Source organism: Panthera leo, chromosome B3 (assembly GCF_018350215.1).
Source record: "Panthera leo isolate Ple1 chromosome B3, P.leo_Ple1_pat1.1, whole genome shotgun sequence".
In the NCBI taxonomy this organism is placed as follows: domain Eukaryota; kingdom Metazoa; phylum Chordata; class Mammalia; order Carnivora; family Felidae; genus Panthera; species Panthera leo.
Genome location: NC_056684.1, coordinates 1,939,740 through 1,967,548, shown reverse-complemented (window position 1 = coordinate 1,967,548; position 27,809 = coordinate 1,939,740). Strand labels below are relative to the sequence as shown.

Sequence of the window (27,809 nt, the reverse complement as noted above, 5' to 3'; positions counted from 1 at the left end):
GTCCTTTTAGTCTTGCTGAAACCTGGCACGATTCTATGATCACTGTTTTGGGTTCTTCGCTTTGTTGTGTTTTTAGAGGTAGGGAAAGTGAGGCTCTGGGAAGTCAAGTGATTTGCCCAAGGTCACAAGACCCACGTGCTCAAGGTCAGGGCTGGAACCCCAGTTTTCTAATTGTGTCCATTCAGCCCAAAGGGGAGGATCCGCCCTGTTCCAGGCGAGCTCTGTTCCCTCAAGCGTCCGTCCCTAAACTCTGGCCACCGGCAAGGGCGTGGTCTTGAATCCCATTCGGTCCCTCAATGAGCATTTTGTAAACACCAAAGTCATCCAGTGGGACCGCTTCCTCTCCTCCCAGTGAGCTCTGAAAGCGTGTTATAAATAGCCTGGAAAGACAAGGACGGGAGGAAGAGGCAAGGAGCTGGGAGGCATCTCAGAGCAAGTTCCGGGCCTCAAGTTGGCAAGGAGGGCAAGATGCCCAGGGAAGGGGCGGGGGGTGGGGGGGGCGGCGGCTCCCAGGGGCTCATGAACCTCGGGCTGGAGCCCCGCTTGGACACAGGCCCCCTGCCTCCCACCCGAGGCTCTTCCAAAATCGTAAGCCCCCGCCTGCCCCACCGTCGAAAGGAGGAACAAGGACTATTTTTTGGGTGTCAGGTATCTTACAGACAGTATCTCACTTAATTCTTACGACAACATCATTCCCTCTCACCCAATGACACTGAGGCAGAGAGTTGCCCAAAGCCACTTTCCCTTCAGGGACAGAACTGAGACCCGATTCTCCATCTGCCTGATCCTATAACCTGTGTGCTAATCGGCTGTCTGCACCCCAGGCAGAAAAAAACCCCCCTCATCCCGTGTCGCGTTTCTTTCTCCTTATCGGGGTGGCAGGGGGAGGGCGGTGAGGGTGGCGTGGGTGGTCCAGGCGACAGCACGGGACGGGGGAAGCAGGTGCTGGGTGGGGAGTAGAAGGCACAAGTTTCCGCCACAGACTTGCTGCGCCCGGCCCGGGAGCCCCTGGTGTGACAGGTGCCTCCCGGAGCCTTCTGGCTCCTGGGTCTACGATCAGTCTGCCTTAGAGCATTTCCCAGGATTAGATATTTACACCGTGACATACACAGAACTGGAGACAGAAGACGGGCAGACAGGTAGAAAAATCGGGAGGCTGGAGCCACACGTGCAAACACACGCGTTCAGATTTGCAGGAGGGCGCCACGTCCCTGCGCACGCTAATCCAATAACGTTTACGTATTTCTGAGACAGAGAGGGACAGAGCGTGAGTGGGGGGAGGGGCGGAGAGAGAGGGAGACACAGAATCGGAAACAGGCTCCAGGCTCTGAGCCGTCAGCCCAGAGCCCGACGCGGGGCTCGAACTCACGAACCGCGAGATCGTGACCTGAGCCGGAGCCGGACGCTCAACAAACCGAGCCCCCCGGGCGCCCCCTTCCGCAGTATTCTCTTCCACCAACTACACCCATTCCTTCCTTCTCCTGGACATCACCCCTGTTGACGGTTGCCAGTCCTGAGAGGGATTCCTGAAAGCCCTTTTTAAAGTCTTCAACCATCATTAGGTGGGGCTTCACCAAAATTTCTCAGCCCTCAGGGGCGGCTTCAGTAAAAATGACCATTTAATCTGCCGTCTGGCGTTACAGCAGAGGGAGGCGCCGGGAAGGAAGCTGGGAAAACGGGTACAAGGAGGCGCGTCCCCGGGCAAAGCCGCCCGCCTACAGCAAGAGAAAGAAACGGCCGTCGGAGACAAGGAGACGCGAGTGGAAACCGGCCCTGCTGATGCCGCCGTCCCGGGTACGTGTGACACAGTTCTCGTCGTAGTGAGAAACTTGCGGCAAATACGATCATATTAAAAGAAAGACCGGGATTCCCAGGCTTCCACCGCTAATCGTGTGTGTTTTTGAGCCACCGGAGAAAAGAGGCCCGGTGTCGGCGGTAACTTGCTTTGCAGTGTCGTAAGGAGCGTCGGGACACGCGCACGAAGCCGGGAAGGAGGCAGAGCCCCGTCGCCCTCCGTCCGCCTCGCCAGGAAAGGACCGAGGCCCGGAGCGGGAGGCAAGGACAGCGGCCGTGGCCCGCTTCCGGTTGCTTCCTGCGCTGACCGGTGGGTGGGGCGGCCCTCCCTCGTCCCCGACCCGTCAGCAGAAGCCCCGGCCAGGAAACTCGTGGGGGAAGCAAGCAAGGGTTCCTCACGTGGGCTCAGGAGCAGCCAAGTTCAAGAAGCGACTGAGACTATGAACTCGAGAAACCGGGGAGAGGGGAAACCAGGAGACACGCACGCTCGCCCGTGAGTCCCAGAGCTGAGGTGGGGACACAGGGCAGGGGGCTCGTGCCAGGGGCGTCCAGGGGTGCCCCGGCCATCGGCAGAAGGACACGGGATGGCGTGTCCCTAAGGCTGGAGGGCTTGGGGGGGGGCGGCACGGGGCACGGCCAGCAGACCCAAGCCGGGGGCGTCCCGGCTGCTCCTGGAGGCATTTATACCAACGACGACACATTGCGAGCAGGGGACGAGGTGGGGAAGCGGGGAAGGACACGTTTTCTTCCCCACCCCACTCTTCGCCCCAAAAACAGGGGAGTCGGGGGGCGGTGGGGGGACGAACAGAATCCATATGGGCGTCTTTTCTACCTTCCTCAAAACTACTGGAAGACATTCATTGTTTCCACGAAGGAAAGGTGGGGGGTCCCCCGTGTCCTGCCCCGGAGCTCAGAAACACACACGAGGACGCGGTGGGAGCCCCCCGCAGGCCCCCAGGTACCCCGCGTGCGGACACCTTGCAGGACGGCCTTCCCCTGAGCACCGGCCTCGCCCACACGGTAAACCGCTCACGCCGAGACGAAGCGAGCGAACGTAAAATGCCGACGGAGAGGGTCCGGCCCCCTTCCGACGACGCGGTGCGGCTCCCAAACCCCAGCTCCCCTTTGGGGGAGGAACGGGAAGGGCTCAGGGAGTCAGAGGCCTGCGCTTCGTCCGGGTTTGAGCCACGGCGATTCGGTTTCACCGTGGAAGGGCCACACGGGTCCGTGGCTCCGGATGGCACCCGGGGGGCTGACGGCTGCTGCCTCCCAGTCTGGTGGCCGGCGTCCCCGGGGGGCAGACGGAAGGACGGCCGCGGGGCAGGACCGCAGGGTCTCCTGCCTCCGAGGGGCTGTCCGCGGCTCTGGCTCCAGAAAGCCTTCTCTGCCGCGGGGGCAGCTCCCCGCCTGCATCCCTGCTCGGCCCCTCGCCCCGCGGCTGCCTGCCGAGGCCTCCGCCCCCCTCACCGCTGCTGGCCCTGCGTCCCCCACCACTGCCTGTGTCGGCCGAGACCCGGGCTCCGGGCTCTCGGAAGCCTACCGTGACCAAGATGGCCACATCCTCTCATTCTTGTCGTCTTTTTAAAAAAATTGTTTGTGTTTATGTATGTATTTTTTGAGAGAGAGAGAGAGAGAGAGAGATAGCGAGCAGGGGAGGGGCAGAGAGGGAGGGAGAGAGAGAGGGAGAGAGAGAGAGTCCCAAGCAGGCCCCGCGCTGTCAGCACAGAGCCTGAACTCATGAGCCGTGAGATCGTGACCTGAGCCAAAACCGAGAGTCCGACGCTTAACTGAGCCACCAGGCGCCCCCTGCGTTCTTATTTTCTAACTGAGAAACCACGAGGGGGGTTTGTCAGGCCCTGCACAGCCGCACGTCCACGCTACATGGCGTGTGCGTGTGTATGTGTGAAATGTCCACGCTACGCGTGTGCGTGTGACTGCCCCGAGCTTGAGAACAGCTCCCACTCAGCTCAGATCTGTAGTTACAGGGCCTCTGGGAATCTTAGTACCTTTCTGTCCAGGAACGGGAAGCAGGGGTGAATTTACGCTGAGTTTAAGGACGAGACTTCAGAACACACGCTCCAGTCAAGCAAAGGGCCTCACACTCGGGCCCGTTCCCCTTCTCAACTAATTCTGCGCCGTCCCGGTTCCCACAGCTTCTGAGCTCAGTCACCACCCGCGAGGGACCGTCTCCGACGGGCCGCGTGGGGTCCGGTCGGCAAACCGCGCGGGCGGACGGCACGGACCAGACGCTGCTCCGGGGCCAAGTGTGTGCCCCGCGCCCCGCGTCCTTGGCTCCCTCCTTACAACCACCGCGTGGGACGGGTCCTGCCCGCCTCCCCGTTTTCCAGAGGAGGAAACAGAGGCACGGTGACTGGCCCGGGCCGCACGACTCGCAAGAGCCCGAGCTTGTCCGGTGCCTCGTGCTGCTTCCCTGATGGTTTCCCCTTGTAAATCCTACGGTCTTTCTGCTTCAGCCAGAAGACGCCCCCCTTCCCTCTTCCTTGAGCCGGAAAAAAGTTCACGTTCAGCACAACCCCTCCCCTCCCGCCGGGGAGGATCAGCCCCGGCCCCCGGGCAGCTTCCACGGGAGCCCCGGCCGGGGGGTCCCCTGTGGCACCCGTGCCTGTGTTTGCTGCGACTTCCCCACCCGGCTGAGGAGGGAACGGGGTGCCACGGCTCATACCCTGGGGACTAAGCCCTAGAACCCGAGGCTTCCAGACCGGGCCCCGCGGCCCATGCCGTCCCCCCGTTTCTCAGTGGGTTTTCAAATCCGAGCACCTGAGGCAGCAGGCACCGCTCAGAACATAGGAGCGCACCGAGCAGACTGGCAGCGGCTTCACCAGCAGCACGCGGACGGCCTCACCCCTCCCCTGCCCGGTGCGGAGGTCCATCACGTGGGGCTTCGAGCAGGGCTGCAAACTCGGGGGGCTTTGGGGGCCAACGGGCCATGGGTCGAGTGGCACCGGCCTGGGGCGTTTGCTGTAATGTGCTAGGGAGTGGGGGACACAGGGGAGCCCTCGGATGCAGGCCCGGCTCAGCTGTGGCCCTGCCCCAGGCCCTTGTGCCGTGCTGGAGTGTGGGTCCCACCTGCCTACCCAGACCACTTTTCTTTTTTTTTTTTTCTCTTTTCAAATGCAATTGCTTTTTGAAACTAAAAATTTTTGAACGTTTTATTTTTGGAGAGAGAAACAAAAGCATGCAGGGGAGGGGCAGAGAGAGAGAGAGAGAGAGAGAGACACACACACAGAATCCGAAGCAGGCTCCAGGCTCTGAGCCATCAGCACAGAGCCCGACGCGGGGCTCGAACCCACGAACCGCGAGACCACGACCCGAGCCGACGTCGGACGCTTAACCGACCCAGCCACGCAGGCGCCCCCCAAGACCACTTTTCAAGAGAAGCCAAGAATCCAGATTTCTCTGTGAAACCTCTTAATTTTTAAATGATGGAAACTAATCCCAATGTTTCTTTAAACACTATTTAAGCCAAACAAAACACAATCTGGATTCAGCTTGCAGAATGCCAGCTTGTAACGTCCAGGTCTTAGAATTTCTAGAGGATAAAAGTTGAGTTCTTCATCTTTTCTTTCTCTTTCTTTCTTTTCTTTTCTTTTCTTTCTTCCTTCTCTTTCTTCCTTCCTTCCTTTCCTTCCTTCTCTTCCTCCCTTCCTTTTTCTTTTTTCTTTTTTCCCTTCCTTCCTTCCTTCCTTTCCTTTCTTTTCTTTCTTCCTTCTCTTTCTTCCTTCCTTCCTTTCCTTCCTTCTCTTCCTCCCTTCCTTCCTTTTTCTCTTTTTCTTTTCTTTTCTTTCTTTCTTTCTTTCTTTCTTTCTTTCTTTCTTTCTTTCTTTCTTTCTTTCTTTCTTTCGTTTTTTTGAGAAGCACAGAGAGAGAGGCAGAGGCAGAGAGAGAGAGAATCCCAAGCAGGCTCCACACTCAGCACAGAGCCTGACTGGGGGCTCGACCCCACAAACCATTAGAATGTGACTTGAGACAAAATGAAGAGTCCGATTTTGACTGAGCCGAGCCCCCCCGGGCGCCCCCCAAGTGTAGTTCATTTAAAGAAGAACAACTTAGTGTAAAAATCGGCTGTGCGAATCGGGACAAGCCTGATGCACACTCTGCTCACGAAGCCGTGCCTCCCGGCGGAGCTCGCGCTGAAGGACGCCCGGTGCCACAGGGGAAAGGTCTGTTGCGGCCGCCACGAGCGTGGGGGGCAGAGGCCACGGCGTGGAGTCTGGCATGACCCCCTTGCCGGCCCTGGCAGACCCGTCGTGCCGCGGAAAGGTCCTCGGATGGCCCGCCGCTCTAACGCGGCACCGAGGGGCCGGGATTCCCCGGGACCGCTGCCAACTCGCCCCCCCTGCAGCCTGGCGCCCTTTGGCAAAGGCACAGCCCCGTTCCCTCTTTCCGTTTTGGCTGGAGACCTGCTCTCAACTGGCACCATGCTCAACTGTGAGGCAAGGATGGTTCAATCCCCAGGAGAAACGACCAGATCCGGACGTCCCTCCAGTGCCGACGGCCCGGGGGAAGGGGACTCGAGGGCGGGGAGGTGACGGAGCCTCCTCTTCCCCGGGAAGGAGGTACTTACCAGCAGGCCGTTGGAGCCGTGCACGGTGACGCAGCGCGAGAACGTGTGGTGGATGGAGAGCTCCCGGACGTAGGTGGGCGGGTCGTAGCCTCCCCGTCCGTCCACGTCGCCCGCCAGGTGGAAGTGAATGGGGTACTGCCCCACCAGCTGCTGCCCCATGTGCTTCAGCTCCACGCCCTCCAGGTGGGCCGCCTTGAAGCCCAGCGCGAACTGGAAGAGGGGAGCCGAGGGTCGGAACGGTCTGGGAGGCGCCCCCGGCTCCTCGCTGCCGCCACGTCCCGCACACGCAAAGGGCCGGGCCAAGCCCTGCCTCGGCCACGAAGCAAATCAAAGATCCGGTCTGCGAATGGCCCTTCTCATCCCCCGGGGGGCCGAGGCTCCGCGAGGAACACAGGGATGTTACCAGGCAGTGAACTTCCCCGGGGGAAGGACCTAGGTCCCCCTAGGTCACTCCTAGGTCCCTGAGGGTCACGAGGAACGGGGATCCCCGAGATAACCGGGGGCGGGGGGAGGCTGGCATGAGCCCTCCCCCCGCCAGGAGGATGGGAATCCGGGGTAGGGCGGGCCATGGGGCAGAAGGAGCCTGTGGCCTGGCCCACGGTCTCCAGGTGAGAGGAAGGGGACGCTGAGCCCAAGTCCCCATCAGCCCGTGACTCCGGGAGCGTGTGCGGGGCTCGGGGTGCCCCACGGGCTGGCTACACCGTGCACGTCCGCGAAAGCACGCTCCAGAAACGCCTCCTGTCAACAGTGGGGCCCAGCCCTCTGCCACTAGAGTAGGGTGACCTTCGGGACTCGCCAACCACTGTCCCCAAGGCAGGCGTCACCCGCAACGCGGCTCTGGTAGGGCCGCCCTGGAGGGCTCTGTTGGCAATGCCTCCGAGGTCTGGTTTGGGCCACGTGGCAGGGAGCTGGAAACAGTTCTTGGCTGAGGACGTTCCCGCAACCCCTGCCCCCTTCCTCCCCAGAACCCGACGGCGTAGGTGCACCTGCTTCTGGAGGTTTACTGTGACCTCGCGTTGAACGAGCAGGGCCCGGGGACGCTGGGAGCCCCTGGGGGAACACGTGGCTTCACAGCATGACGCTGCCACGTTGGAGCCGGTGGGGCTCCGGTGGGGAGGTCTGGAAGCTTCCCTCTGGCGCGCAGTGGGGTCACCGAAAAACCTTATCCCGATGACACGCGATCGTAGCTTCGCGAAGCTCTACGTCAGTGACCCTAAGTCACTGACAGCAGCGGCCACACACGGAGCTTCTGGGCGTCCAACGGTACCCAAGGTGCCGGGTAAGGGCCCCGTACACAGGGATGCCGACGAACGTCCTCTTTGGGCTCAACGCCAGGCAAGCACGAGCTCCGAGAACCGACAGCCGTTTCGACTTATTGCCGGGGGAGGACTCGGCAGCCGGGATCTCCGTCTCTGCCCGGAATGCTCGCGGGCAAGCTTCGCGCCAGACCCTGCACTTCCCCCCCACTTCCTGTTTTATCTGAACTTGCATGGATCTGTGGCAAGTGGGGCTGTGTGAGTCAAATGCCCGTTCTTCCGGGGAGCCCTTGGGGTGGGGGGGACACCGAAGAAAGAGAACGAGCACAGTGGCTGAGGGTCGGAAGCCGTGAAGGCAGGGAGCGCGGTGTGCCGTGTGACCGGGGGGCGGGCTCATCTGTCTTGTGGCCGAGTGTTGACGGCTGGGACAGCACAGCTCTGGTCTCTCCCCCGCCGGTCCTGCCTTCTGCTCCCCGGCCCGGCCCGGCCAGGGTCCCGGCCAGGCTGGCATCGTGCTAATGCTGCCGGCCGCGAGGACCCTTACCTTGATGTGGCCCCCAAAGGTATCGAAGTCAAAGAAGCTGCAGATGTGGTTGCTGTAGGGGTAACACCCGTCCTCCATCTCCCCCATCACCACGATGTTCCGGCTCAGGAGCCCGACCTCCGCCCGCATGTCCACACCGTCGATCTCCTCCCCGATGTGCAGGTACAGGGGCTTCCCTAGGGCGGAGAGGGGGGCGGGGGATCAGAGGCCTGTGCTTCAGGCCCCACGGCTGCCGCTCATGTATCACCGCGCCCCGTGTGCTCGGAGGTCCCTGTGGTCCCCCAACCCGGTCCCATTTTATGGAAGAACGAAGGCCACGCAGAGATGGCATTTGTCTCCCGGCATCCGTCCCTCCTGGGGTCTGTCGGTTGTAGCTCCCCATGTGCTCCCCGGGAGACCCACGTGTCCCAGCCTCCCTGAGGGCGGCTGTCATACCAGCCCCGGCTCTGGCTCCGCCCCCAGCCCTGGAATGTGGGCGTGTCCTGGCCGCCCGAAGGAAGGAAGGAAGGAAGGAAGGAAGGAAGGACAGTACTCTCTCCCCTGTATGCCGACCCCAGCCCCACCCCTCCCACAGTCTCAGGGGCCTGGATTCCAGTAACTTCTTCTCTTGCCTAGTGTGGGTGCCTTAGGTTCTGTCTCCAAACTCATCCAGGCCTCCTACCCTTAAAAATACTATCAAAAGACCTTTCTGCACCACTCGGATGCCCCTGTAGCTAAGGTCGGTCCCCTCATGCCGCCGCGAGTCCCTGGGCGAGGGTGCCAGCTCCCAGCACCACTCCACTGGTCCAGTCCGACTCACTTACTCCCCTCCAGCCTCCTCCTCCTCCTGCTCCCCCGGGGGTGGGGCAGGTGCACCCCAGGAAGGTGCGGAGCGACAGGACCCCGGAACCTTGGAACTGTCTTCCGGCCCCAAATCTGCCCCCACCCAGTCCCAGATTCTTCCGTGGCATAAAGACATCTTGGCCTGCCTCTAAACGTGGCTCGTCACTGGGACGGCTGACCCGGCCAGCAGGTGTCTCCTCCATTCGGGGACACGGTTACGGGGCACAACCTCTCGTGGGGATTCCCGGCCCGCACCGCAGGGCACACGCCGTCCCTGCGGCCCCGGCTCGAGCGACGGGCACACATATCGGCCCACGACACGGCTGACCCCCGCGCGCAAAGGCTGGGGCTGTGATGGATCCGACTTCGGCTCGGGTCGTGACCTCACAGTTCGTGGGGTCGAGCCCCGTTTCGGGCTCTGTGCTGACTGGAAGCCTCTCCTTCGTCCCTGGCTGGTCCGGTCTCCTGCCGGTCGGCCCGTGACCTTCACAAGCATGCCAGGGGCGGGGCCTTCCGGGCAGGTGGCGGGGAAGAGTCTCCTGCGCAAAGAGCTTTGCGCGGGGTTCTGGGTGACCCGCCGGGGGCGCTGGGCAGGAAGCTGCTCCCGGCCAGCGAGGAAGGGGCCTCACGTGCCCGCCAGCTTTAAACGCCCGAAGGCCAGCGGCCGCTACAAGAATTGATGCCAAGGCCCCTGGTCTGTCTGGCTCGTGTCTCTGAGCACGCTGGACGCGGACCTTCTTTTCTCTACCAGCGGCCACCCCCGTGGGCGGCTTCGCCAGCAGCACCCACGGAAGCTTCATGGGTCCCCTCCACCACGCGAGGCCACACCTCGGCCTGTCCCCGGAGGACAGAAGGAAGGCTGGCCCGCCGGGGCACTGGAGGCGGCTCAGAGGCGCCCAGGAACCTGCCCACACGAGTGCCCGCCCGACGGGCCGGGTCCCGGGAGCACTCGTGGCACTCCCTTCCCGGGGCGGAACGCGTGACGGGAGAGGTCGAAGGGAGCGTGCAGGCTGGGTCCTGCCAGCCAGTCACGGGGGCTCCGTGCTTCCCGATCCCGCCCCGACGGCTCCTTCTCTGCCCAGCCCTCCCACCATCCCCCACACGCGCCTTCGCTCCCCGGGGTTCCCGCCATGCCGGCCGGGCCAGGACACCAGGCCTCCCCCTGCAGACACACATCCCCGGACGCCCAGCCACCCCTCACAGCGTGTGCATCTGGGGGCCCAGTGTCCCCCTCAACTACGGGCGGGGACCAGCGGAACCCGTGTGTGCTGACCAGGTGCGTCCGCTCTGGTGGGGGGCTCAGAGGGCCTCCCCAGGGATCCGCCCTCCTCTCCAACACGGCTGGTGGCGATGCAGCCAGGCTGCCCGTGTCAGATGGGGACTCAGGTGATAGCTGTGAGTCCCCGAGCACAGCACTTTCGCTCCCGGGACCTCGGGCTCTCCTTCCAGAAGATACGAACCGCACGCGTCTCCAAGGTAACCGTGCTTGTTAACTGAGTTAATCCATGGAGTGAGCTCAACACAGTGCCTGGCACGTGGCAGGGGCTGGTGTGGCCCAAGTGGCACGTGTGGCTGTGGCCCGCGTCATCCTCAGGGAAGACTGGAGTCTGGGGCTCCCGCCACTGCCTCACCTCCAGGTGGGGCATTTTTCTTTGTTCCATGGGGGGGATCGCAGGGTGAGGGAATGGCCTCGAGGGATGCGGAGGGCCTGTGTCTACCCAACACCTGCAGCGGGGGCCAGGGGGGCACAGGGCGGGAACGCTTCACTTCGGCTGCCCCTTCTGCACCGTGGGCCCTTTACAGGACCTGTCAGGACCTTTAAAGAATCCATCAGGACCTTTGGAGGACCTGTCAGGACCTTTACAGGACCCATCAGGACCTTTGTGGAACCTGTCAGGACCTTTACAGAGCCCATCAGGACCTTTACAGGACCTGTCAGGACCTTTATAGGACCCATCAGGACCTTTGTGGAACCTGTCAGGACCTTTACAGAGCCCATCAGGACCTTTACAGGACCTGTCAGGACCTTTACAGAGCCCATCAGGACCTTTACAAGACCTTTACAGGACCTGTCAGGACCTTTGTGGAACCTGTCAGGACCTTTACAGAGCCCATCAGGACCTTTACAGGAACTGTCAGGACCTTTACAGAGCCCACCAGGACCTTTACAGGACCCGTCAGGACCTTTACAGAGCCCATCAGGACCTTTACAAGACCTTTACAGGACCTGTCAGGACCTTTGTGGAACCTGTCAGGACCTTTACAGAGCCCATCAGGACCTTTACAGGACCTGTCAGGACCTTTACAGAGCCCACCAGGACCTTTACAGGACCCGTCAGGACCTTTACAGAGCCCATCAGGACCTTTACAGGACCCGTCAGGACCTTTGTGGAACCTGTCAGGACCTTTACAGAGCCCATCAGGATCTTTACAGGACCCGTCAGGACCTTTACAGAGCCCATCAGGACCTTTACAGGACCCGTCAGGACCTTTACAGAGCCCATCAGGACCTTTACAGGACCCGTCAGGACCTTTACAGAGCCCATCAGGACCTTTACAGGACCCGTCAGGACCTTTACAGAGCCCATCAGGACCTTTACAGGACCCGTCAGGACCTTTACAGAGCCCATCAGGACCTTTACAGGACCCGTCAGGACCTTTACAGAGCCCATCAGGACCTTTACAGAGCTCATCAGGACCTTTACAGGACCCGTCAGGACCTTTGTGGAACCCATCAGGGCCTTTACAGAACCGCACAGTTTATCTGTCCTGCTGCTGTGTTCACAGGCCACTCCCAGGCCCTGCTTTCCCACCCACCCCCACCCCCCGTCCTGTCTGCAGACCCTCCCACCCAGCCTCACCCCTCCTTTGCTCCTCCCACCGCTGATGTGTGAGGGCCAACCAGAGAAAGCAGATATGGCTGAGCCAGATTGTCCCAAATAACCCAGGAGGGCCACGGGCACAGGTGAGGGGTGGGGGGGGCTCTGCAGGTGCCCTGGCTCCACAGCCCGAGCTCTCTCTGCAGGCTGGGCTCCCACCTGGACACTCGGGGGTCCAGAGAGGAAAGGCATCGAGGCCCTTCCAGTGGCAGAGACAGGCAGGTGCACTTGAGGCTCAGACCCAGCAGGGCCCGGTGCGTCTGGGGGAGGGGCTCGGGCTGGAGGAGATCTAAGCCCCGGAGTCCCCAGGTCCCTCCTACGGGCCAGTCATCGAGTGGAGGCCCTGGGGACGGGGGCCTCCGAGGAGGGGGACGGAGTAGAACAGGGAGCCTTTGGAGCCAGAGAGCTCGGGGTTTGAGTCCCGGCTCCGGCCGCCCGCACAGACACCAGCTCGCCCGCTAGAGCCCCCCGAGGTGACGGACATGCTCCGTTGCACGCATCCAGTAGGCCAGCCACCGGCCGCCCGCGGCTACTGGACAGGCGGGATCTGGCTGGGGTGACGGAGCGGTACAATTTTCCACTTTAATTTTAATGAGATGTGAACAGCTTCGTGTGGCTGGTGCCTGCGATGGAAAGCAGGAGGCCGGCCGTTCGATTTCCCTGAACCTGAGTGTCCTCTGTCCCGGAGAGACGGTGGCCGCCACCCTGTGGGGTCACCGCGAGGAGTGAACAAGATGGCTCTCGTCGCGTGCTCGGCAATCACGGGACACAAGAGGGGGCGACGCCAGCGGACAGCGGTACCGTTTAGAGGTGCGCGTGCGGGGTGGGGAGGGGGTGCAAGGAAAAGCCGGGGTGTGGGAACGGAGGTGGAGAAGGTCTCAGGTTTCCAGCCGCCGTGTCAGGAGGTGTGGGCATCCACGCGGCGGACGGCAGGACTGAAACAGCGTTTGCAGATGAGTCACAGTTTCGTGACTCTGTGATGCCCATCTGTTTCCTGTCAGAAAGCCCTTCGTGTGCACAGAAGCCTGTTTCTTGGAATCTGGGGGCAGCGAGGACAGAGGGCCCAGGAAGGCTGTGTCCCTCCCTGCAACCAGCCCTGGGGGGACCCTGAGACGTCACTGTTGGGGGCACGGTTTTGGAAAAGACGGGGCGGGTGGGCCTTTGCTTCATGCCAGTGGGGGACGGGGAGGCAGAGAACGGGCTCGGGGCTGAACCGGAGAAACGTGGGCCTCCACAACACAGACAGACGGACGGACAAGCCCCCTGCCCCCAACTACCTGGGGCTTTTCTGACGCTGCCCACCAGGGGGCGCTGTCCTCAGGTAAGCGCCCAATGCTCCTGAGCCAAGTGCAGGGTTCACGGGAGCCTAATAACTTTAAGGGGGTGGGGGCTGGGAAGGGGGGGAGGGGTGGGGGCCTGGTGGAAATACAGGCAAGGCCGTGCTATGTCGAGGAAGTGAGGAGGGTCCGCAGGGGCTCCAGCCTCTTCTGTCCTCCCTGGGTGCTCGGGGCCCAGGGCAGCCCCATCCCACTCTGTGTCCAGCCCTAAGAAGCCTCAGGAAGCAGCCGGGCCTGTTGGCCAAACGCTGCCCAGCGGGGCCGCTCTCCGGCACCCGTGCCCAAGCCGCACCGTCGGGCGAGGCCCGCGTGCCCTGACACCGCGTGGCCCTCGGCTCTCTGGGCCTCTCGGCGCTCACAGCTCCCCCATCGGGACCTCTGCCCCCGAGCCTCGGGGTGCGCGACACAGGGGTGCAGACGTGGGCTGGTCTCTGCCGGGCGCTCCTCCGTCGACCTCCGTGCAGGCACGGGCGTCACGGGCTTTTCACCCTCTTAGAACCACAAGTGCCACCCCGGAGGCACACGTCACCGCACATTGAGCAGTTGACATCAGCTCAAACCGTCTCAGTGCCACTGTCACCGACAGTCCAGGAGGACACCTGACGTCCCAGGGGACCCGTGCACGTGTACTGGCCCTGGGGACACAGGAGTCGCCCGGCAAAGACCAGGGCCTAACGCTCAGGGGGGCCTTTCCTTCAGGGAGGGAGCCGCTCTCCATTCAGTAGTCCCAGAGGGGGGCCGGTGAGGGTGCATCACGGGGGGCGGGGGGGGGGTGCGGCACACAAGCCCCCAGCCCGTCTGCTCTCTCCCCGGAAGGCGGCCTGAGCACCGTGTCCAGGGACCGTGCACGGCGCTCTCGGACAGCGATGCCCCGAGGACGCTTCCCGCTCGCTCCCGCTACCCAGACCCCCGAAGCGGCCCCTGCCCCTCGTCCTTGTGCACCTGGGCTCTCCAGCTCCTCCCTCGCTTGTCTAAGCTCAACGGCCTCCCGGAAAATTCCTTTTTTGCTCGCGACAGTCAAGTTGGATTCCGTTGCTTGTGACCAAAGCACCCTCGTGGATGGATACGGAACTCTCTCCACTAATAACGATTGACCTGGACTATCCCTTTAACCCCAACCGTCTGAGACTCCAGGAACCTCACATGATATACATTGCAGCACCACTAAATCTACGTTTAGGAGAAGAATAAGGAAGACCCAGAAGCTACAGACGGAAAGGATTTAAAACTGCGGTAGGTCGCATCATGGCCTAACAAGTATTCACCCCCTTCCCTCATCCTTGGCGGGAGACGCAGGCCGACCCGCCCTTCCGTGTTGAGCTTGACTGTGTTACTTGCTTTGTCCGGTGGAATGTGGCTGTGAGAACAGGCCAGTCCTGAGCCCAGGCCCTGAGTCCCCTTGTGTGTCTGTCCCCTCCCCAACGGGAAGACAATGTCCTGGGAAGAGTGAGAGTCGCGGGTGACTCTCAGTCAGTCAGGTGAGAGCCGACCTGAACCCCGCTGGCCCCCTGGAGCCACGCTCGGTCCAGGGAAGCTGAACCCTCGACAAGCTGCAGATGCGGGAGTAAGAGATAAGCGCTCGCCACAGAGGTTCGGGTCTGTTTTGTTACGCGGCATTATCATGGCGGTGGCTGACTGATACAGATTTCCCCTGCTTTCCGACAACTTTAAGCCTAATAGGTCCGCTCGGCCTGGGGGGGTGGCTAGCGAGGGTCTTACCTGCCACCTTGACCTGGTTGGAGGCACAGGCTCTGCAGGGAAGCACCTGGAACTCTTCTGCCTGGTACATGGAGTAATCGGTGCTGGCGACGACCAGCGTGTCTCCGGGCTTCCACGACCGTACGTCGTCCTCCAGGTTCAGGATGGTGCTGTTCACGTTGGTGTCGATGGTGACGGTGAGTCTGGGTCTCACTGGAACCCCAAGCAGGAGGGACTGAGAAACGGCCCTCGGTCCTTGGCGAACTTTTGACCGCCCGCCTCCCCCCTTCCCCTCCCTAAATAAATGCTAGGTTTGCCTATCCAAACCCAAATCGCCAGGCTCAGCCCATCCCAGGCTTGGTACAGGTTTTTGAAGTCAACAAAACCTTACCAGAAAAGAGCCGTTCATTAGCCCTGCCAGGGGAATTTTCCACCGGCTCCTTCGCTAGAGTTAAATGCGGTCCCTCACCACACCCACTCTGCTCAAGCTGCACCACAAATATAGTTCCCCTCAACTAGTATTTACAGTAGCCGTAAGCCCTCCGCCCCACCCCCCAGGAGAACTCTCTCGTCCCTAACGACTGCCTTCTGGACGGGGCCAAGGACCGGCCGACCATTTCCAGGCCCTCCTAACGGGCACCTCGGGATCCGGGTTTAAAATAACAGCACCCAGAGGCCGCGAGCTCGCGCCTCTGCAGGGGGGGGGGGGGTGTGCAGGGAGGTCGGCTCTGTCCCCCGCGCCCTGGCTTTCTTGGACCAGGCCCTTCCCCTTCCTGAAAGGCATTCGGGCAGGGCGGGGCTCTGCCGGCTGCTGCCAGCTCCCAGGACCGTCCCCCGGCTCCCATGTCACAGACGCGCTCCCCACGGCGAGCTCGGCAGTGGCCCCGTGTCACCGCCACGCGCAGAGGCGGCCGACCCAGCCACACCCCGGTCCCCGGCAAGCTGCTTACCAGGCTTCCCGCAGAGGAACCGCACGCGGTAGCCGTGGCAGGGGCGGCCCCGGTCGTAGCACGCAAACCTGTAATCCTGGCCCTTTTTGTGGACAACCTCGGCGGTGAGGTTAGCGCCGTCCAGCGTAGTGGCCTGGAAACGGCACGGAAATTACAGGGCAAAATCATCTTTCTTTTCGTACAAAGGAGGGTGATGATTCATGCTATACACGTATTGCCCCAAGCCTCAGAGTGCCCCTGCTGCAGATGCTGTTTGCTGCGGCCCGAGACTTTTCTTCCAGGGACCGAGTGTCACTTCGGTGGCAAGAAAACGGTCTTGTGACAAGGAGAACGGCGCGAACTCGCAGGATGGACGGGCGCCCCGCCCGGGGTCCTCGGGTCCTCGGGGTCCAAAGCACTGACGGCCCCGCCGGCCGCTGGCTGAGCCGTTACGGCCTCTCCACGGTGACACGGCACTTTCTCCGGAGCCCCTCACGACCTGCACGCCAGCCCTGCAGCTGTGCGCTCCGGAGGACGGGCTCTGTCCAAACTCTTGGCGCCCCACGTGGTTCCGCATCATGGAAGGGGGGGGGCCGGGAAAATCTGGCACGCACGACCTCCTTCCTCCTCCCGGGCAAGCCAGGAGGGCTCTGGCTTTACGGGCACCAAGGCAGACACCCAGAGAGGCTGTGTGACCTCCCCGGGGCGAGCCAAGCCAGCGCGCGGCAGAGCCGAAATTCGAACCCACACCGAGCCCGTGCTGCCCCCCACCTCCCGCTGCTGCCCTCGGGCGAGCCGCCCTGCGACCGTCTCCTCCCGCTGGACCCCGGGCTCCGGGGAGGGCAAGGAGCCGGGCTCTGCCCGCCTCCCGGCCCAGGGCTTGGCACACAGTGGGGTCTCGGGGATGGGCACGGACGGGCGGGCGGCTTCAAGGCCAGGTGGAGGGTTCAGGGAGCGGGCTCAGAGGAGGTCGTGATCCCTGCCAGCTGGGGCTCGTCCCGGAGCCCGGGTGTGTCTGCATCAGGACTGTGGCCGTCATCAGGGGCAGGCAATTTAGAGCAAGGCCACAGCCGTTGTCCTCTTTGGCACAGAGACCAAAGGGACCAGGGCTGGGGAAACAGGGGAGGCGAAGTATAGTCAGCCTACTTAATAATAGGGTGGCGGGGGAGGGGGGGGGGCTTTTCAGGAAACACTAGTTTGAACACAGCAGGTATCTGTCCTCCTTGGCTTCAAAGAGCCACGTAGCAGTGAGCTCAGGCGTCATTTAACTCAGCCCTTTCCTGCCAGTGACATACTCACGCCCATGATCTTGGGGGGCGGGGTGGGGGGGGCGTCCAGCTCCCCCACAGAAGCAGGAGTCGCAGACTTGCCTGCTCCTTGCAAAAAGCTAAGGCCGGTAATTAGCGATTGTAAAATAATTAACAGTATTACTACGATAATGAAATAAAATAATTGTGAAATAATACAATTTACGGGCACTTCACGTATCGTTGCATTAAATCGACAGAATGATCGCGCGGGGGAACGACGATCATCTGCACTGTTGCCTGGGAGGCAACGGGGGCCCTACGTCACTTGACGGGCACCTGCCGTGGGGAAGGAGCAGCTCAGGGTCCCCTCGGGGTGGAGGAACTCCAAGTGAAACTGCTGAGCAAACGCTGTCCGTTCTCCCATCGCGGGCTTGTATTCAGCTCAGTGGAGCCCAGGGCGCTGGGTGTGCTCTCCACCCGGGCTGGGTTCAGCCTGCACCCCAGATCCCACTGGATCCTGTGCACCCCAGGGCCCAAAGGAGGTCAACTCTGCGGGAAGACTGAAGGAGAGGCCCCAGCCCCACGCCGGGCGCTCTCAGCCACGGCTGCGGGCGCAGGCTCAGGAGGAGGCAAGGGAAGGGGAGACTAGAATCCAGGAGAGAATCCGGGGTGCTCGCGTGGGAGCTCCCCGGCCAGCCGGCCCGAAGCAGACAGGAGCCTCTCTAACGGGAACAGGGCTCTCTGGCTTACCAGTGTCCTGGGACAGCCCTGAGGATCCCCCCCCCCCCCCCGCCAACTCAAATGGCAAGAAAGTCTGTCAGCTGCAGCCTCCTCTTCAAAACCGTCCCATCATTTTGAGCTCGGTACCTGTATATCGATGGGGCGGTTGCAGATTTTTCCCGGGTGAGCCGCCCGGAGGTCTGAAATTTTCTCCCCGCCTTTAGTCTGCGGCACTTTGTCGTGGTCGAACCACCCCGTCCATTCCACGTCTAGACAGAAAGCAAAGGGCAGGGTCGGGCAGGAAGGGCCGGCCAGGGCACGTCCCGCTCGGCGTGGCCCCAGGCGCCCCGAGGACGAAGACGGGCTCTGTCATCAGCCCACTACCTGGGGCACCGAGGGGTGCTCTCTGCACCCCTGTCCCGCCCCGGCTGTCTCCCGTCCAGTGCTACCGCTTGGCACAGAGAGAATTCAAGAGGGAGGGCGTCCCTCTGGGCTACCGGCCGCCCTGGACCGATTCATTAGTGACAGCTTTCCATCCGTTGCAAATTTAATTTACGGCCATCCAGTGCCCTTGCGGCCGCAAGAGAAGCACGCTTGCTTTGCCAAGACAGGAAGTCCTGGCCACTGTTGGGTTTTGTCCTGGGGGCCCCAAAGTCCTCACCTTGAACCCACTCGCTGGATGAAGAAACGTTGAAATGCTCGCCGTGCTCCGTCCGGAATACTTTGAACACCCGGGCAGCAGCGGAGCCGCGGTGCCCTGCGGGAGAGACCAGACCCCCCCCTGGATTCTGAGCGCTGTGATTCCGAAGCAGAGAAAGCCCCCTACGCCCACGGATCCTGAGCTATTTCTTTAAAAAAAAAAAAAAAAAGTTTCAGGCCAGTGTTTCTACTTGGGAAGCAGACAGCGGATTATGTCTACTGTCCCTTCTCGTGATTCTGTTTTAAGAGTCGACTTTTGGAGGGGCGCCTGGGTGGCTCAGTCGGCCCAGGGTTTTCATCTCCAGGGGATGACCTCGCGGTTCGTGAGCTCGAGCCCCGCGTTAGGCTCTCTGCTGCCAGCGCTGAGCCTGTTTTGCGCGTGAGCTCTCGCTCACAAGTAAATAAGCATTAAAACAGATAAAAGCTTGGGGCGCCTGGGTGGCTCAGTCGGTTAAGCGTCCGACTTAGGCTCAGGTCATGATCTCACAGTTCGTGAGTTTGAGCCCCGCGTTGGGCTCTGTGCTGATGGCTCTGTGCTGATGGCTCTGTGCTGACGGCTCGGAGCCTGGAGCCTGTTTCAGATTCTGTGTCTTCCTTTCTCTCTGCCCCTCCCCTGCTCATGCTCTGTCTCTCTCTGTCTCAAAAATAAATAAACATTAAAAAAATTTTTTTTTTTAAATAAAAAAAAAAACACAAATAAAAGCTTGATTCCAGTGTTCCGGCAAATCTGTATCTCGGAGGCTCGTAATTTCTCACGTGAATTCCCGTCTAAGATTAGAACAGTGCCTTCTGCAGACTTCTCCGGGCAGAGGAGGCCCCCCCTGGGTGGTAAAGGCCCATCCATAGACTCTTTTTAGCTCCAAAGACTATCTCTGCTGGATTGTCCCAGCTCCCGCCTGTCCCAGGTCACTCGTTTCGAATTAAGTCAGCGACCACCTCTTTGCAAATATGTTAAATATTATCTCCGTGATCGGCTTTTGCCGCTTTGGCGTGACACGTTCGGGACGATGGGTGTTGAAGGGGGCTCCGCGATGCTCGGAGGGAAGAGGGGGGTTCGGAAAGGGCCCCATGTTCAGGGGGACGCCGGCGGGGATACGGCCTCTTGCCAACTATTTATTACCGTGATATTCAATGTGGTCTTCGACGGAAGAAGAGGGATTTCCTTTCACAGTTAGGAAACTCCAAGGGTGTCTGCAAAAACCAACAAGCAAAAGTCAAGTTCTTCGCACGTCTCAACCTGTAGCGGAGGCACAGCCCAGACAGACTGCCACCAGCGGGCAGCCCTCCCCGCCGTTCAGGGGCGATCGGCCCCCTGGCGGGGCTTCCCGGCTCCGGAGAACAGGGGCCGTTCTCTGCCAGCGCTGGGCTTCCTCGCCACCTGGCTCGCCCGCTGTTGGGCTCGCCCCGAGCGTCGTCAACCCCGCTCTGGCAGGAGCCCAGGTATGAATCACAAACAAACAAGCCCGCGGACCCACATGCCACCCGCCAGGCTCAGTTAGGTCCTGAAGCAAGCGCTCCGGTTCCATTGGGAAAACAGGGACACAGGTTCCAAGGGAGAAAGGTTCTTTCCAGGCTGCCCAGGAGGTCAGCACGAGGGAGACCCCGGAGGGCCTGTGCCCCGGCTGCCCCGGGAGCCGCACTGGCTTCGGGGAAGGAGGAGACGCGTCTCGCTCCCCATGGGGGACGGAGGAGGAAGAGATTTCCTCCCCCGAAGCGTGCTGTAAGGCAGGAAGGTTTTCTTACCCATTTCTGTCTCCCTCCCGCCCCGATGCCTGCTACAGCCTGAGATGCCGATAGATTACGGCACTCGAGAGCTTTTCTTATTTTTGTTTTGAGCTTTCATTTCGGGCAGGGAGCCTTCATTCACGCCGGGGATTTGACTGGGTCACTCTCTTGCTTGAGATCCTTCAGTGGCTCCCCGTTGCCCTTTAGGTGAAATCCACACTCCTTGGCACAGCGCGAAAGCTCGTCCCCTGCCCACCTCCTCAGCCTCCCCTCTGTCCCCTCCCGCCCTAACCCTCTTCTGCCGCCTGTGCGCTCCCCCCGCCCCCGGCCTCTGCACCTGCAGTCTCTCGTGGGGAATCTGCTTGTCCTCACCCTCACCTGCAGCTCGGCCCAGCCTCTCGCTCACGCGTCCCTGCCACTTCCCAGTTCTACTGCTCTTAGAGGTTTTGAGTTTGCCCCTCACAGTGCGTCTGTGCAAACGAGGCGGGAGAACAGAATCCCGCCTGCCTGTGTCCCAGGCCCGGGGGATCGGCCGTGACAGAACGTGACCAAGCATCCCCCCCTTCCGGTGGCTTTGTTCATCAGGAGACACGTTATTTGAATCCTTATTCTGTGCCAGAGGCGATGGCAAATATCTCACTCTTGTTGTCACATCTAATCCCTCCCAACGGTCCTTTGAGACGGCTCCCAACGTATCCCACTGTACGGAGGCAGGAACCGTGCAAAGAACGAGTCACTTCCTGCAGCCACACCTACCAGGAGGTGCAAATTCAGGCCAAATCAGAGGCCCGATGGTGGGCCCTCAGCTGTTACCTTCTTCTGCCGAGGCCCTAAGAGCCCAGTCCCCTGGTGGACAGCTCTCACGTGATAAATCAAGAAACTGGCCTTCTGGCTTATTAACAAGGGGATGGGAGCCCCCTCGGCTTCTGCTAACAAAGGAACCTGGAGAAACCAAGGTGTGCTCATCATCTCGGACTACTTGAGCTCCTGTCCAGGCCCTTCTAGAAGAAACAGCCCCTGGGCTGTCAGGGAATCACCCCGGAGCCCGGAGCATCCCCCGAGCCCCCACCCCTGCCTTGCCCGGGAATCTCTGTCCAGCCCATAAAACGGGGCTGGGGGTGGGGGTGGGGGGAAGTGCTCTGCTGTCCCCGATCCTGCTCCCGGATCTGCAGAGCTGAAGGGAGGGCCCCCCCCCATCTTCCAGCAGCCACAGGATGGATAACCTCAACCCCAACGTCCCACCGCGCTGAGGTCGGATCCAACGTGATAAAAAGGTGTGGCTACTGTGGGGCAAACGGCTTCCTCTCGGGGCCAATGCGTGTGCCCCAACGTCAGGCATGAAGCTTATAACCCGAGACAAAGCAGACCACGTTGGAGCACAACCCAGGGGCCTCCTCCCCGGGTGCGCGGCCGGGCAGGGACACTTTATGTGGTCTCTACACAGATGTCTGCCAGTCCCCGAGGCACGCGATGACCCCTTGGCCAAAGAAAGGGAAGGCGCAGCGAGCTTTGCGGACGTCCAGCTCGTATTTTGTAAGTGGCTGAATGAAATGGACGAGCCCGTGCAAGGAAAGACCGCTGCGTTTTAAGAAGGGAAGAAGCTTTTGCAAGAAAACCTAGGTGCCCAGACTTGCCCGGTGCAGACGGGCGATTGCCCGCCACAACCCAGGCCGGCACTGGGGGGGTGGCGTGCCATGGGGAAGGGACAGAGGCTAAGGTAAGCTGCGGGGCGCGGGGCGGCTCTGGTGTCCTGGCAGAGGCGACGGCCCTGACCGCGGTACCTGAATCCAAGATGTAGGAAGTGTTTGCTGCCCAGCTTCGTCATGGCCTTCCTGGCCGCATCATCCAGGTTCCGGGACCCCTCGTCGTTCACTGCCACCGAAAGGATCCTGCCCGCGGGCACCGCGTTCAAGTACTGGACCAGGCGTTCACTCTCCTTCTTGGATCTGTAGGTGTCAAACCTAAAAAGGTCGGAGGTGGGGGGTTAATAGTCCTGACAGCAGCCCCTGCAAAGAGATGTCCGAGCTCACGGTTGTGTTAGAACCACCCACACGCCGTCCAGAGCCCCCCGCGGGCTGTGAGCTTTCAAGAAAGTTGCTTCTGTGCCAGCAAACGCCAATCTTCCCGAACTTGACAAAGGTCACCCGGTCCCGCACAGAAAATACCCACGAAGTATGACTTCAAACAAACGTCTGTACCACCAGGGGTGCGCATTTACGGGGAAAAGACACAACTTCGCAACAACCCCCATGGAACTCTAAAGATTTGGTGCAATGACAACAGAAATGCCCAGAGAATGCGTCTTGGGAATTAACAGGCGAAACTGCTCTAAAGCGGATCTAGGGGCGCCTGGGGGGCTCAGTCGGTTGAGCGTCTGACTTCGGCTCAGGTCATGATCTCGCGGTTCGTGGGATCGAGCCCCGCGTCGGGCTCTGCGCTGACAGCTCGGAGCCTGGAGCCTGTTTTGGATTCTGGGTCTCCCTCTCTCTCTGCCCCTCCCCGGCCCATGCTCTCTCTCTCAAAAATAAATAAAAACATAAAAAAAGGTGTTTTTTTTAACGGATCTAGAAAAAATGAACTGGCATGAAGACCAAGATTTGGGGAAAGAAAAATGGTGGTGGTCACGAGGGTGGGGCCGGCTGGCTAGGTGCTCCTGAGCCCTCAGACTGGAGAGCAAGTGTCTATGCAGCTGGCGGGTCTGGGCCGGGGCCGTTCATTCTGCGCCCCCCGCCCCCCTGGCTTCGAGCCGGGCCAACCTCAGTGCCACAACCACACCGCACGTCTTCACACGCCCTTCCTCACCTCCCCCTGCTGATCACACACTTACTGCCTGTCAAGGGCTGACCTACATTCTTCTCCCTCCCGGAACCTTCTCAGATGGCAGCTAGTAGCTCCTGTGTGCGGGCGTGTGTCGTGTTGGCGACCCTCTTCACTCACACACCTCCGGCTGCTGGGTTCTCGAAGCCACACACACACATACTTTAACCAAAGGAGATTCGGCCGAGCAGCCGTTCCGTCTTGGGAACCTGAACCCCAGCTGCCAGGGTGGCTTCCCACGGACCGCCCAGCCCCGGGGCACCCGCGGAAGTCGCCCAGGGTCAAGGGTCTGGGCAGATCCGGGTTTGAATCCCGGCTCCGACACTCGCTGGCCTTGTGACGCAGCACACGGAGCCCACAGGGCCTCAGTGTTTCCCTCTGTGCGACGTGGATAATCACAGAACCTACTCGGGGGGTTGATGATACAGATGGCCGGTCAACGCGGTTAACTCGTCGTTTTGCACAAAGCCCAATGAACGTCACTGGTGTTCACCGCAGGGCAAGGGGGGTCGTGCCGCATATTCCTGCCTAACGTGCCCTGTGTCCCCGCGGCCCCCTGCTCCCTGTGTCCCCGTGACCCCTGCTCCCGGCTCCCTGCTCCTCGCGCCCTGGTTCTTGCGGAGCCCGCGCCCCCCGCATCCAGCAGCAGCAGGACGGCTCGGGGTCTGCCCGCCTGCCCCAGCCGAGTCCTTCCTGGGGGGTCCTCCCCTCCGAGTGCCCTGGGACAGCCTCTGCTCACACCCGAGCGGGGAAGGGGTAGGGCGGAGGGAGCGGAGACTTGCCCTCCCTGCCTCTTAGGCATCTCTCGAGTGCTTCCGTTTGCACTGCCGTAGCTTCTGCCCGAGTCCCGGCCGGCGGCCCCTCTCAGGCCAGGCAGAAGCCTCCCGGCCACCTCTGCTCTCTTCCCTTCTGTCTCCACCATCCATGCATTCTCTACTCGGCAGCCAGAACGTTCTTTTCATCAGATCAGGCCCTTCTTAAAACCCTCCAGGGGCTTCACGTCCCACTTAGAATAAAACCCGACTCCTTACGGTGCCCCGCGAGGTCCCGCACCTGCCCCTGCCCCAAACCCGGACATTACTGTGTCCCAGTGCCATTGCTCTGCACCCCCCTGCCTCTCTGCTGGCCCTTCCGGGTTTCCATCACGACGCCCTCACCACTGGCCCTTTGCACTTGCCGCCGTCTCGAACACTCTCTCCCCGACTCATGTTCACCCTGCAGTTCTCCACTCAAATGTTGCTCCTTGAGGCTGGCCTTCCCTGGCTGATGCCACGTGGGCTTCCCCGGTCACTTTCTGCCTCTTCACTGTGTCTTTTCTCCCTAATCACCAACGATCGCGATCTGGAATGATGTGTGTACGTGCGTGTGCGTCTGCCTGTTCCCGCTAATTCTCTTCTGTAGGCAAATGCCCGGGGAGGGAGGGACGAAACTCCTGGAGGTGAGGGCTTCTGGCTGGCCGGCTCCCTGCCGTATCTCAGCGCCTGGACCAGCATCTGGCTACGGCCCAGGCTCGGTGAACGTCTGTGGAACGAAGGGCTGTGTGTTCACGTGAAGGCAGACCTTACCGGTCGGAGTGGATGACAGTCGCCGATTTGGGGTCGATGATATGCACAATGACTCCACGGTGACCCCAGCTCCTTTCGAAAAAGTAGCCCCCCTCCTGCATGCCGCCTGGGTGAAGGGTCTTGTTCAGAAACGTCCAGGAGAGCTTCTTCTGTCCGTGTAGCTCAAGGACGCCTCCTCTGCCGACCCCGATGTACTTGAGGCCAAAGTAGGGGTCCGGCTGGATGCCTTCGTCGGCCCTGCGAGAGAAAACAGCTGCCCAAAGTCAGCCGACACTCCACGGGACGCGGAACCCAGAGGGGACCTCGCCGCTCCCTCCCTGACCGCCGGAGAACCGGTCACACGCGGGGACTTGGGAGGCCGGCAGCAAGGGCGTCACCGACCAGATCTTCCTAAGCCAGACGGAAATGAGGCCAAAAGGCCAAGCCAAAGCCCTTATCATGAGTTTGTACGCTGCTGCTTCTTTCCGGGCCTGACTGTGCTACACTCCGGTCCACGTCAGAGGCCCTGCACGGTGCACACGGACCTCTGTGTATTTCTGGCCACCACTTCTGAGAACTCTCAGTTGGCCACAGGCCGGCACCGTGTGCAAATTTGCTTTATCGTGTCCATCCTAACCCGTTGAATAAACACCCCCAGAGGCCCCCTGAGCCTCGACGTGATGGAAAGGCAGCCGGAAGTCTGGCAGGGACGTGCGTCCCCTCGGCGTGGACCCACAAGAAACACAACACCGCCTCCAGCTCGCCCCAGCGGCCCACGTCTGTGTTGCTCGTGGTTCCGCCCGGCGGGCTGCGACCATGGTCCCCGTCCTGCCATCCCGCCTCCCTCCCGCCTTTGGAAGGCCTCCTTCCCGTCAGATCCAAGAGGAGCATTCGACCCGCGGAAGCCGACCGCCCACCTGCCGTACAGAACGATGCTGAAGTTGCCCTGGTAAGGGCAGAGGGCGCTCCCCGCGTGCAGCTCCCCTCCGTTGTCAACCAGGATGTGCCGGGTACGCAGGACGATCGCCTCGTCTTGGTCCTTAATGACCAGCTTTCCTGAGGAGGCGGGCAGGGGTGGGGTTGACGAAGACGCGTGTTAGCGGGGAGGCCGTACGGGGAGCCGCGGGCGGACCCGCGAAGCCCCCGCCTCGGCCAGACGGGCAAGAAGGCGGGTCTGTCCCGGGACTCCTACCCTTCCCGCGCTCACTACCGGCTTCTCCTCTCTCCTCTCACCCTGCGATGCGGGGACACCGCCTGCCGGCTTGCACCCGCCGCCGTGCACGCCGTGCTCAACGGGCGAGCGTCTGGCGGCGTGACCGGCCGGCACGTTCCGAGCACCAGCGAGAGCCTCCCTCTACGCTTCCTTCGCCAAGACTTGGACCGCTGACGGGCTGCTCCTAAGCGCCCAGAGCGGATGGCGTCACGACCCACCAGACGCTCTGACCCGAACCCGGGGCCCGTGACCGTCATTCTGTCCGTCCGGACCCCCGGCCGCCTGCTGGGCTCCGAGGCCGCGGCCGGGAGGGAGGTTGGGGGGAGGCCGGCTTACCTCCCTCTGAGACGTGGATGGAGTTCACCGTGGCAGAAGACGTGAGCAGCAGTGTCCTGCCCCGGCCGATGTGCACGCGGTGGCCCGGGTCGTGGCCAGGGCTCCAGGGCTGCAGCTCAGGGCTCTGGTCGGGGCACTCGGCCGCCACTGCTAAGGACAGAGGGGCGTCACTGCTTCCACCCACCCCCCTCACCAAGCAAAGGCTCTGCCACGCGGGAGCCTCCCCCACCTTCACGGCTCTCGTGGCCCGAGCCGTGTAGGCGCAGGAGCCCTGGGGTCCGGCCCCACGTCTTTACTACAGTCCGTCCCATCTGTCCACAGGTCACTTCCTTTCTCCGGGGTCAGTCTCTCCGTTTACAAAACGGAGGGCGTGGCAGATGATTCTTTAAGACATTCCCGGACCCGAAGCTAGGTAACGATCTGCCCAGAGTTCTTGCAATCCCAGAGAGTCCTCCCTCTGGAAAGCGGCGCTCTGAGAGTTAAGGAAGCCCCCTCCCTTTCCGCGCGAGACTCTGACTTTAGTTAATTTTCTAGCTCTGCTCCCCTGGAAACCCAAGAGGGGATGGTGTTATATCGTAAACCGGGTCACCAAGCAACGTTGCTTCGAACAAAAGCGACCCCTTATCAGTGAGCGGCATCTAAATGGGTCAGAACTGTGCATAATTTGTTCTCTCTCCCTGGCGGAGTCGTCTCCCTGCAGGGTCCCCCCTGGGCGCGGTGACTCCTGGAGCCCGGCACGTCTCCTGCGGGGACCCAGCAAGTCACGTCTATGCAGTTGTCGTGACGGATCGCCACGGTCCTTTTTAAAAGAGAGCAATTTGGAAAAAAAGGTGCCAATATTTAACAACACGTTGTTTACATACTAGTATGTTCTGTGGAACAGATGTTATTGGCAGAGTTGAGAAAGAGAGAGAGAGAGAGAGAGAGACAGAGCGGCTCTGCGGGCCCGAGGCCCCCAGCCAGGGCAGCTCCCACACCTGGCCCCAGCTGCCACCTGGGGAACCACACAGGGTGGCTTCTGGAAAGCCACGTGGCACGCAGCCAGGACGTCCCCGGGCAAGAGAAACACACGCCTCGCGCCCGCGCCAACGGCGGCCTGTGTTTCCACCCTGCACCCTCCTCAGGGACCTGACGCCGAGCGTGGCCTGTGGCGGCCTCGGGGTCGGCATGTTTAGCTGAACGAGGGCCCCGTGGGGGGCGCTGGGGAGGCGCGTGTCCCCCGCCCCAGCGGGAGCACCGGGAGCAGTCCCCTGGCCATCTGGAAGAATCTCCCCGCAGCGAGGAAAAATCCAGAAGGAAACTGGTAGGAAGACCAAACGAGAAGGGCTTGCGTCCGAGAAAAAGCCCCGATGCCTTCCTCTCCTCCGTGCCCAGAGGTTGCTACGTACGAGGGTTGGGGGATGTGGGGGCTGGAGAGGCAGGAGGGCGGGGTGCAGGTGCCAGGAGGAGGTCGGAAGGGACGGACGGGAGCTCCCGGCTCAGGCTTCGAGGAGGACGGTTGTGTCTCTTGAGCAAAGCGCGTGCAGGGAACGAAGTCCACGACGGGGGGCCGTGACCCCAGGAGGGATTCAGTAGGATCCCCAGCACGTCGGTTCAAAGTGTCGCTTTACTTCCTTCCCGTTATCTCTGGGATGAGAGTGTATGCCCCGCATTTACGCGTC

At 61.5% G+C, this 27,809-nt stretch overlaps 1 protein-coding gene across 1 annotated transcript in view; it reads right to left on the bottom strand.

Annotated features, from left to right (window-relative positions):
• The window catches only part of LOC122221398 (cell migration inducing hyaluronidase 1), a 50,363-nt gene extending 23,904 nt beyond the window's left edge, over window positions 1-26,459 (bottom strand). Inside the window, exons 1-12 of the mRNA XM_042940683.1 lie at window positions 26,378-26,459; window positions 26,149-26,295; window positions 25,517-25,655; window positions 24,621-24,857; window positions 22,020-22,199; window positions 19,634-19,704; window positions 18,476-18,571; window positions 17,962-18,083; window positions 15,866-15,998; window positions 14,937-15,128; window positions 8,180-8,355; window positions 6,380-6,589 (exon numbers count right to left, since the gene is read on the bottom strand). Coding sequence (XP_042796617.1) covers window positions 6,380-6,589; window positions 8,180-8,355; window positions 14,937-15,128; window positions 15,866-15,998; window positions 17,962-18,083; window positions 18,476-18,571; window positions 19,634-19,704; window positions 22,020-22,199; window positions 24,621-24,857; window positions 25,517-25,655; window positions 26,149-26,295; window positions 26,378-26,459 — 1,785 coding nt within the window. The remainder of the gene's footprint in view (window positions 1-6,379; window positions 6,590-8,179; window positions 8,356-14,936; window positions 15,129-15,865; window positions 15,999-17,961; window positions 18,084-18,475; window positions 18,572-19,633; window positions 19,705-22,019; window positions 22,200-24,620; window positions 24,858-25,516; window positions 25,656-26,148; window positions 26,296-26,377) is intronic.
• Between the last annotated feature and the right edge of the window lie 1,350 nt (window positions 26,460-27,809).